This window comes from Coenobita brevimanus, chromosome 111 (assembly GCF_032717465.1).
Source record: "Coenobita brevimanus isolate Jiangsu-jjx chromosome 111, ASM3271746v2, whole genome shotgun sequence".
Taxonomy (NCBI): Eukaryota; Metazoa; Arthropoda; class Malacostraca; order Decapoda; family Coenobitidae; genus Coenobita; species Coenobita brevimanus.
In genome coordinates, this window is record NC_137064.1 from 24165076 (window position 1) to 24177166 (window position 12091).

At 40.4% G+C, this 12091-nt stretch overlaps 1 protein-coding gene across 1 annotated transcript in view; it reads right to left on the reverse strand.

Annotated features, from left to right (window-relative positions):
- The window catches only part of LOC145417846 (neuropeptide SIFamide receptor-like), a 386262-nt gene that overhangs the window by 110442 nt on the left and 263729 nt on the right, over positions 1 to 12091 (reverse strand). The window contains exon 3 of the mRNA XM_080286466.1: positions 1030 to 1129. Coding sequence (XP_080142592.1) covers positions 1030 to 1129 — 100 coding nt within the window. The remainder of the gene's footprint in view (positions 1 to 1029; positions 1130 to 12091) is intronic.

Here is a 12091-nt window from a genome sequence, read left to right on the forward strand (position 1 = left end):
GTCTAAAGAATAAAAACATAACAAATTCAAGGCGAGAAAAATCCATAAAAATATTCACCAATGCACAGAGTATGAAAAAAGTACAATAGGAACTCGATGAAATAAAAATTTCTGCAACTCAGAATTTCTGCAACTCAAATTTCTGCAACTCGAAATAGACCTAAATGTATCTGCCAGCCTACTAAGTTTATATAAGAAAATTACCTTAAGGATAGGTGCTGGATAGGGACGCCTTCATGTGGTGGCACTGATATAACGGCGGGTCAACTGCCTGGTTATACGAAGATCCCTTAACTGCTTCCCTTATCCCCTTAAAAGGATGGTGGACTGCAGGAGGAAAGAAATTTAGTCTGCAGTCCACTGGGTTCACATTTCAGATCGTCCTGGGACTACCAATACTGTTTCTATGGTACGGATACGACGAGATAAATGCATTAACACACACACACACACACACACACACACACACACACACACACACACACACACACACACACACACACACACACACACACACACACACACACACACACACACACACACACACACACACACACACACACACACACACACACACACACACACACACACACACACACACACACACACACACACACACACACACACACACACACACACACACACACACACACACACACACACACACACACACACACACACACACACACACACACACACACACACACACACACACACACACACACACACACACACACACACACACACACACACACACACACACACACACACACACACACACACACACACACACACACACACACACACACACACACACACACACACACACACACACACACACACACACACACACACACACACACACACACACACACACACACACACACACACACACACACACACACACACACACACACACACACACACACACACACACACACACACACACACACACACACACACACACACACACACACACACACACACACACACACACACACACACACACACACACACACACACATTTACCTGTCCAAAGATACAGCGACGAGGGAATTGACGGAGGCGGAGACGGAGACGCCCTGCACATAGGCGACCAGCTTGCACATCACCCACCCAAGGATCCACGCTGCAGAGAGAGAGAAAGAGAAGGCGTTAGTGTGGAGTCGACATCATCATCATCATCATCATCATCACCGCCAACGTTGTCATCGTCAGTGCCATCGTCATTATTGTTATCGTCATCTTCATCATCATCATCATCATCATCAATCATAATATCATCCTAAGCCTTTTCCCTGATAATATATGGGTCAGGATGGATTTAATACAGTAATAGGAATACCAAAGCTCGTATAAAAAAGAGAATTATCAAGGGATTATGCACACCGTGTAAATGATGTCTCTTGCTGTGGCTTTGCTTCTCTTGCTCTTTTTCCTCTTTTTATCGTTCTCTCCATTTTCCGGTGCATATTTTATTTTTGTCTTTCCGTTTTTTTATTCCCTGAGTTGTTGATCTTTTGGCGAGACTCCTTCGAATTTTGATTTTCCTTTCTTTCCTTCTTTCTTTCTGTCTTTAGAATATGATCTTTTGGCGTGACTTCTTCGAAATTTGAGGTTCGTTCTTTCTTTCTCTCTTTAATTTTTGATATTTTGGCGTGACTCCTTCGAAGTCTGAGATTCTTTCTTTCTTTCACTTTCGTTCTTTCCTTCATTCTATATTTAGTTTTGACCAAAGGGATTTGTACGTCTCTTGATCTGGCAAACAGTCCATTTTCTCAGCGCCCCCCCCCCCCCTTTAAAAGGCCTGCAGGTTTAGGAAAAAGGAAGTAAAATGTATTGGTCACTAGATTTTAGTCGTTCAATACGGATTTTAATCATTCATTCCGTATTGTAGTCGTTCATTCCGGATTTCAGTCGTTCATTTCGGAGTTTAGGCGTTCATTCCGAATTTTAGTCGTTCATGCCGGATTTTAGTTGTTCATTTCGGATTTTAGTCATTCATTTCGGATTTTAGTCGTTCTTTTCGTCCTGTTACTGGTGGGACTTTGGGGAAATAGGATATGGATGAAACAGCTGCAAAGATAAAAGCATTGTGTATTCCATGGGTAGCGGTGCATATAAACTAGAAGAGTTGTGTATATTATCAGATTTGGAGAGCTGGGGGCCCATTCTGTGTGTGTGTGTGTGTGTGTGTGTGTGTGTGTGTGTGTGTGTGTGTGTGTGTGTGTGTGTCAGCCGCAGACACACACACCACTCCTTTTGCTAACACGAAAAATGATGGTAGAGTTTGGACGATAACACTAATTTTTTATGGAAGTGCTTGAGCTTACTTACCTAAAAACAGACAAGTATATAGAGATATTTGGTACGCATATATTATACGTTGATATTCAGTAAGACATATATGGGGTAGATAGATAAATATATACAGTAGATTGAAAAGGTGTAGTTATAACTAAACACAGTGGAGTAAAGGCTACAGACAAATGAAACAATAAAAAAGATAGATAAATGAAAGATTGATATACGTACAAAACTTTCAGCTCGTGTTCTCGGCCAATAAACCATCGCTCTGAATCAATACCAGAAGTTCGTCGCCGAAAAAAAAAAAATAATAACAGGCCATTTCTTGCGACGGAGAAATTATAAAACTTTGGAAAGGCAAGAGATCAAAGCAACTTAAGGCTGCTTTGGAAGTTTAAGGGCGCTCATTTTTCTCCGGGGCAACGAGTATAAGAAGGAACTTTGGTGGAGGCGTAAGAGTACCAGATTATTCTACTTTGAAAACAGGTGAGTGGGTGTTATGTAAGGTTAATGAAGAGAGAGTTTGGTGTCTGTTCGATTTATTCTTGGCCTATCCCCTTCCCCTCCCCTTCTCGAGATACTTTCCCCATTTCTCTCCACCGACTCCCTGCCCATCTCCCTCTTACTCCCTCTAGCCACCTGGTACAAAGGAGTACAAAGGAAAGCAAACAGCAACAGACCTCATTGTCCTTTCGAGGCTGTTTGTTACAGAGTAGACTATGACTACAAGTTCTTACTCTTCATGCTGAAGGATAAGGATAGTAAAGCAAGACGGCTCCCCCGCCTTCAAACCCTCCAGTTAAAACTAACAAGAAAAAGTGAGAAAAACCACCATGCAGCATGGAAAAACTGACATGGAAATTTCATAGGAAAGACTGAAAAAGAAAAGTTACATTCTATAATACTTTATCTATAAGCTACCAGTATGAATAACCTGGAAGAGGAAGTAGTAAAATAAAATCGAATAAATAAATGAATAAATAATGCATGTCAGTACGGGTACGTTGAGTTGACGAGGCGTCTGCGGACACAGCTTGGAAATTGCACAGTGCACAGTGTGGATGTTCAGGGGTGGTGCAGCAGCCTTGCCCGGCGCTATTAAGATAGGCAGCAGTCAATCAGGCCCCAGCTCCGTTCATTCCACTGAGACTAGGAACTTTCCCATGTGGGACAATCACACAAGTCACCTCCTGGAGCAGTGACCCTTGGTACATTAAAAAAATCCCGATGGCAGCCACTTAACTAACAGGAATCCTCAGTGATCCACAGCCCATCACAGGTCTAAAGTATGAGTAATGACCGTTAACTCAGGGATATCTGTGTATATACTATATTTACATTTAATAAATTGATCCATGGTCTAAAATAAAATAAAAAATTAAACATACGCAAGTGTTTTATTCAGGAGTAAACATATTAAGCTGGGGATTAGACGACAAATACTTATCCAGGCGACCTTTAAAGGTTTGTACTGTATTGCAATTGACTACATTGTAGGGCAATTTATTCCGTATATTTACAACTCTATTGAAAAAGAAATGCTTAGCTTCATGCGACTGGAATCGTTTGCCAATTATTGTATGCCCATTGCTTCTAGTATAATTCGAGTGATCAACTGTGAAGTATTTATCTACAGCCATGTTATCATGTCCTTTAAATATTTTGCATACTTGAATTAGATCTCCTCGTAACCTCCGTTTAGTTAGGGTAAATAAATTCAGGGCTTCTAAACGTTCCTCGTACGGTTTATTTCTCAATCTAGGTATCATCTTTGTCATCCTTCGCTCCACTCTTTCAAGCTTTTCCATATCCTTTTTATAATACGGTGACCAAAACTGAACGCAGTACTCCAAGTGCGGGTGTACTAAGGAATTATACAAAGTGAGGATGATATTATCTGATTTATATTCAAATGCTGTACCTATGAATCCAATCAATTTATTGGTTTTTTTCACAGCTTCAGTACATTGTTTGCATGGTTTCAAGTCGTTTGTTATTATAACTCCTAAGTCTTTTTCATAGTTTACCCTATCGAGATGGACATTATTCATGCTATAACTTGCTCGTACGTTTTTGCTGCCAATGTTTAGCACTTTCCATTTATTAATATTGAAATCCATTTGCCAGACTTAGGCCCAGTTAAACAGTTGATCAAGATCTCTGAATTGCTTGCCTTTGCAGTGCTGTATCTTCTCTGTTACCTATTTTAGTATCATCAGCAAATTTTGAAATCTTACAACACAATCCTTTGTCAGTATCATTTACATATAATAAGAAATGAATAGGACCTAACACTGAACCCTGTGGGACTCCACTTGTACTGTTTATCCAGTCTGACTCTTTTCCATTTATTACAACTCTTTGCTTTCATCCGGTGAGCCAATCTCCTACCCACCCAAGAACACTGCTGCTGAAACCATGTGCCTTTAGCTTCTGAAGGAGTCTTTTGTGTGGAACTTTGTCAAAAGCCTTTTGAAAATCAAGGTAGACCACATCAACAGATTTAGTCTCGTCATACATGTTCAGTATATCATTGAAAAAGTCCAGCAGATTCGTGAGGCAAGAGCGATTATTACGAAAACCATGTTGAGAATCTTTTATGAGATTGTTTTATTCTAAATGTTTCACAAACTTGTCACTGATAATAGTTTCAAGCAATTTGCAAACCACCGATGTTAAACTAATTGGGCGGTAGTTTTCTGGTTGGCTTCTGTTGCCCCTGTTGAATATTGGGGTTACGTTAGCAAGCTTCCATTCGTGTGGCACCTTACTGCTCTTAAGTGATAAGTCAAAAAGTTCAAATAAAGGCTTTGATATTTCATTCTGTAGTTCCTTCAATAAGCATGGCGATATTTTGTCCGGTCCTGGTGGTTTATTCTCTTTTAATTTGTTTATTGCAAACAGTACATCGCGATCACTAACTGTAATGTCAGTGATTATGTTGCCCTCTTCAATAGGAATGGGGGAAACAGTAGGAATCGTATGTATATTTTCTGTTGTATATACTGATGCGAAGAAAGTATTAAGAATTTTCGCATTCATAGTTTCATCATCAGTGTGCTCTCTATTGTCTGTGATTAAGGGACCGATTGATGGAGTTATTACCTTTTTGCTTCTTATGTAACTGAAAAATTCTTTGGGATTTGATTTACTGATACTTGCAATATGTGTCTCAAGGTTTTTCTTACTGCATTTAATTAATTTTTTTGCTTTCCATTGAAGGGCATCGTATTTATTTTTATGACTTTGACTCTTTGTGGTATTATAATTTTTATATGCAAGGGTTTTTGCTTCTATGCAATGTTTAATGTTGGAGTTCCACCATTTGGGTTTAGAATTTTTGGCAGGTCTTCTGTTGCGCATTGGAATACTTAACCTGACGGCACTGTTGAGAGTTTCTCTAAAAAAATTCCATGCGTCATTGATATCTAAAGTTTCAACAATGGGATGCCAGTCACCTGTGCCTATAATTGCCTTTAATTTCTTAAAATTTGCTGAAAGTCAGGCACTTTCTCGCAACTGGCCTTGACACTGTCTTCACTGAATTTAATGTTAAATGTAACAATGCGATGATCACTTGTACTAAATTCTTCTCCTACAATAACGTTGCACACTACATTTTCTGATATGGCTAAGACAAGATCAAGGATGTTAGCTCTACGTGTCGGATAATCTACAAATTGATACAAAGAACTTTCCCGCAAGTTTGTATATAGGTCTAACCCTGTGTGTGAGGATAGGGCTTCTCCCCATTTTGGAACTGGTAAATTACTCACCGAATATTACAGCGCTTTGCATACAAGATATTTCAGCAATTTGATTGTAGATTTCATTATCAATGTTGAGTGGCTGACCAGGTGGACGATTAATTAACCCAAGAGTGATTTTATGACAAGATTCATTTCTAAGCTGAATATAAATAGTGTCAATGTTTTCAATACATGGCTTGCTAATTACGACTGGATGAAATCCTGATTTAATATATAACAACACACCGCACCCTGCTCGATTCATCCTTTCACTACTGAAAATGTGATAGCCTGGTAAATTAAACTCTGCTAGAAAATCTCTCTGCTCAGTATTTAGCCACGATTCTGTTATATGAATTACATCATAATCTTCAGTAATGACAAGGGCCTCTAAATCATAAAACTTATTACACAGACTACGCGCATTTACATGAAGAGCTTTAATGTGTTTTCCGATGTGTGAAGTTTCCATTACTTATTGATTCATCGGATCGTATGACATCTACGATTGCCTCCCTTGATGCTTGTTTTTTTTTTCTCTCCAGAAAAAAATTACGGCATCACTAAGCAAACGACCGAGACGGGCAGAACCAACGGCATTTAAATGCAGTCCATCGTCCGCAAATAGTGTCTGCTGCTCGTAAAACTGGTTCTATTTATTGATTCATCGGATCGTATGACATCTACGATTGCCTCCCTTGATGCTTGTTTTTTATCTAGAAAAAACTTACGTCATCACTAAACCTACTCCCTAACTATCTCCCCTCTCCCCCTCCCCAGTACTCCCTGTCACCATAGTTCCTTGCACCCCTTCCCTCTCTGCCCGTCATGCTTCCTCGTCTTCCTCATCTAGCTTCTTGCTCCCTGTTGCTCTGCTCCCTGCCCCCTAGCTCCCGTGCTCTCGACTCCTATGCTCCCTACTCCCCAGCGCCGCACCCCATGCTCCCTTTCCTTCCCATAATGTTCACCGTTGCCTAACACCCTACGTACAGTATTTGCTCTCTACCTCATGTTCCCTGCCTAGTCCTCCAATACTCTCAGTTCTCTTGTTCCTTGTCCTTTCCCCCATGCCTCTAATGCCCTCCCCTCCCTGCCCGTAATCCACTCGCTTCCGTAGCCTACCTCTGATCTCCCCCCCTCCTCCCCCTGCCCCTAATCCACTTCCCTGCCTACCTCAAATCTCCTCCCCTCCCCTCCCTGCTTCTAATCACCTTCCACCATTCAACTTATCCACTCCCCATGCCCTTAATCCTCTCCTCCATATCCCTGATAAACTCTCTCCCATTTCCCTAAGCCACTCTCCACCATTTCCCTGATCCATTCCCCCCCCCCTCACCGTCTCTTTCCCACCCTGCCTCTTTCTCTCCCCCCCTCCCGCCCTTCCCTGCCCCTTTCTGTTCCTCCCCCACCCCGTCCCTTCCCTCGCCACCCAGCTTGTCCTCGTCCGTCCCACTGTGTTCCTCAATGGTCCAACTTTTCGCATTCAGCAGTAAGTAGTTTGGGCCGAGTCTTTAAAGGGGGAAGAAGTAAGAAATGGGATCGGCATTTTTCTCGGTGCGGTTCTTGTTGATCTTTAGGCGCCTTCCACGGACTGAATGTTTGTGTTTGTGTGATTTGTAGTGGCGGTATCGTAAGTTTATTATGGGCTGGGAATCTGAAGTGAATTTAAAAAACTATCGTAAAATTGGTAAAATAGCAATGTCATTTGAGGTGGAGGAATTTTGAGTGTTGGGTGACGTAGTAGCCCTTTATCGTTATCATCACCATCACCACCACTCTCTTTTCCTCCTCTTCCTTCTCTTCCTCCTCCTCCTCCTCTTCCTCCTTCCCATCATCCCCATCCTTCTTCTCCTCCTCCTCCAATAAACGCAATGTGTGTACGATATCCAAAAACGAAGAGAAATGCAAAACCCAGAGAAGCAACCACCAAAATACCCAGTGAAAAATGGCATAAATATTCCTTCGCCCAGTCCCGAAGCTTTCAAAATTTTGGGTTTAATATTAACATCAAAATTCTGGGCTCGGTTTTAACATCAGTAGCATATTTAGCGTATTTTGGGACTAAAGTGTACTACATCAAAGAAGAGGGAGGGCGTAGCAGAATGTAAAGGAGTATGGCATCAAAGAAAACGGAGGATTAGGAAATACGGTGCTATGGAAAGTGCTTTCAGGAGTTTGAATATGCGTTGTTCGTCCTGGAGAGAGAGAGAGAGAGAGAGAGAGAGAGAGAGAGAGAGAGAGAGAGAGAGCGTAATATGCAGATCCAAAGACACTATAGGTACACCGACAAATTCTTATTTTTTATTATTAGCACAACTATTATAGCCTACGGTGTATGCAAGGTAGTCCAGAGAGTGAATGTGTGGAAAAGAAATAAATAATATAATAATAATAATAATAATAATCTATCTATCTATCTATCTATCTATAGCCCGACGCCCTAATCCCGCAAAGGGTGGCCGCAGACAAAACGCCTCCAAGTCACTCTGTCACCCACCATTTGACTCCCCTCCCCCCAACTCACCCCCCCCTCCCTCATATACCTCTCAACTCCATCCCTCCACCTCATCCTCGGTCTACCCCTCCCTCTCCCTCCCTCCACCTCACCTACATACACCCTCTTAGTCAGTCTTTCAGTCTCCATTCTCTCCACATGTCCAAACCACCTCAGTGTATTTCTCCTAATCTTTTCAACCACATCCACATCTACCCCACAACGAATAATAATAATAATAATGATAATAATAATCTCTCCATGACGTTTTATTTATTTATTTATTTATTTTTTTTGAGAGGGGGGGGGGTCGTTTTAAGTACAGGTATTCTTTTCTTTAAATTTGGAACAGTTTGGACATTTGCCGTAGTCAGTACAGTGAGTTATCGCCGACAAAAAATATGTAGTTTGAGTGGCATTCATACCTCAGGTCCCTCCTATAAGAGTGTAAAGGATGTGCACAGACCTTCAAGTACTGTCTTTCTTTTATACATTTTTTACAAACTGGACAGATAGATTGAATGATATATATATTTACGTATTTATTTATTAATGTATTCAGATCATTTTTTATGTTATGTGTAAAATATAACAGAATCATTTAAATATAATTGGACATCTTAGCCATCATGTTTTTAAAGAAATGAGCCGAAGGAGTACGTAGAAGGAAGCCACATCAGACACAGAGTGGCCTTATGTTTCCCAGCCTTGTTCATAGATGGCGTAGTGTGTACATAAACCACGAAAAGGTTACACTGAATACACCTGCGGGACGAGTGTTGATGCGTGTGTTTCTTAAGAGTGTACATCAAAGGGTGAATGTTTTGAGCCGTCCCTCTTGGCTGAAAGTATAATGCAGAAACCATAATACAGAGCTGATGGACACGTCTGCGTACTCTCTGAAGTGTTTTATTGTTATTATTATTATTATTATTAGCATTAGCATTAGTAGAAATATTTATTACCATTATCAACAAAACAAGCCAGAATAATGGGTGAAACACGTGAAAGGAAGATGATGATGATGATGTAGGATGATTTAGCCTTGTAGGAAGATACAGTAATATAATGGTGTAAGATTCAGTAGGAAGATTTTAGTGCACTAGGAAGAAACAGAAGGAATCCGTAGAATGAAGATTTATAAGTCTGAAAAAGTCCAAGTGAAGGAACATAGGCCAGAATAAAGAATGTGTTGCAGGAAGGTGTTGTATCGAGATTTAGCTTTAGAGGAAGGTGTAATAGGCAAATGGAGAGAGAGAGAGAGAGAGAGAGAGAGAGAGAGAGAGAGAGAGAGAGAGAGAGAGAGAGAGAGAGAGAGAGAGAGAGATGATATAGTAAGGAAATAAAGTAGGACTTTACGATAGGGAGATGTAATGGAAAGATGCAGGGAGGAAGGTGAACTAGGAAGATGCAGCAGGACGACAGCAGGAAGATATAATCCGTTAGGGGATGTCTGTTCCACCGAAAATACCTCCACACACACCTCCACCGTTCCTAATTTTCGTCTAGGAGATTTCGATGGCTTAAGAGCTTATTTTCGAACGGTATTCCACAGGGAGATTAGGTATTTGAGGGAATGCCAGGTCAGTGGGGAACCCCAGGTCATAGCTGTGGGGCAGGAAACACGTGGGAATGTCCGTCAGGTGTCAGTGAGGGGGGAGGTGGTAGATAGGAATATAGTCCAGGTGACGGAAATTAATTCAGCTCCAGTACCAAACTGACGTTCGACCAGTGAGAAGTATAATGAGTTAATAAATATAATACACGGAGGCCAAGATAGATATATCCCTTCAAAACCGTTTAGAACGAATAATTCGGAACCAAGATGGTTAAACAACAGATCAAAATCTCTCATAGGCCAAAGGAAAGGAATATATAGAAAAATAAAACGTGGAGAGGAACACTTATGTAACAGGTACACGATTTTAAATAGAGAAGTAAAGAAGGAGATAAGAAAAGCAAAGAGGAGTTATGAATTTAAGGTTGCTAGTGAATCAAAAGAAAACCCCAAGGGTTTTTATCAAATGTACCGTACGAAAAATAAAGATAGGATAGGACCACTCAGAACAGAATCAGGTGACATTACCAGTGAAGATAAAGAAATGTGCTCCATCCTAAATAATTATTTCATATCAGTATTCACCAAGGAAAATCTAGACCTGGTCTCTCAAGCAGCAAATATTTACGATGAGAATACGGAAAATTTTCTTAGTAAAATAACCATTAGTAAGGAGGACGTATTGAAAGAAATTAATAAGTTAAAACCTCAAAAATCGCCAGGTCCGGACGATATATATGCAAAAATTATAAAAGAAACCAAAGAAGAATTATGTCAGCCACTTTTAACATTATTTAATGACTCTTTAAGTTCACGAGAAGTTCCAGAGGTGTGGAAGACAGGAAACGTAGTGCCCATCTTTAAAAAGGGTGATAAATCAGCTGCGTCGAATTATCGTCCGATAAGTCTAACGTCAATAGTAGGAAAAATGTTAGAGTCAATTTTGGCAAATAAGATTAGAGAACACTTAGAAATTTTTTAATCTTATAAACAAAAGTCAGCACGGATTCAGGCAAGGACGATCCTGCCTCACAAACTTGTTGTCATTCTACTCGGAGATCTATGAGGCAGTAGATAGCGATAAAGCTTACGATGTTATTTATCTGGACTTTAGTAAAGCTTTTGATAGGGTCCCACACAAAAGGTTAGTTAGAAAGGTTCGAGCACACGGTATAGACGGCGATATCTTAAAATGGATAGAATCCTGGCTGAAAGGACGAAAGCAGAGAGTATTACTAAATGGAACTAAGTCGGACTGGGGATTAGTAACTAGCGGTGTACCACAGGGTTCAGTACTCGGTCCCTTATTATTTATTATATATATAAATGATCTAGACTTAGGAGTCAATAGTAGCATCAGCAAATTTGCCGACGATCCAAAAATAGGGCGTATCATTAACTCGACTGACGATTGCCATAACTTACAAAAAGACCTCCATACATTGTCCAAATGGTCTAAAATTTGGCAAATGGAATTTAACGTTGGAAAATGTAAAGTACTTAACGTAGGCAGGACCATTGGAGATACTAAATACAGCTTAGATAACAAAGAAATTAGCAAATCGGAATGCGAGAGAGATCTAGGAGTTATGCTTAGTAACGACCTTAAACCAAGGCAACAGTGTATTAATGCGAGAAATAAAGGAAATAGGGTCCTAGGATTTATTTCGAGAAGAATGAGCAATAGATCATCTAAAGTAATACTGAAACTTTATCTAGCATTAGTAAGGCCACATTTAGACTACGCAGTACAATTTTGGTGTCCTTACTATAGAATGGATATTAATTCATTAGAAAATGTACAGAGAAGAATGACAAAAATGATACATGACGTCCGGAGCCTGTCATATGAAGACAGACTGAAAAGACTAAGTCTGCATTCGCTAGAGAGGCGTAGAGTAAGGGAAGACTTAATTGAGGTGTTCAAGTGGATGAAGGGTATAAATAAGGGAGATAGTAGCAAGGTACTTAAGGTGAGCATAC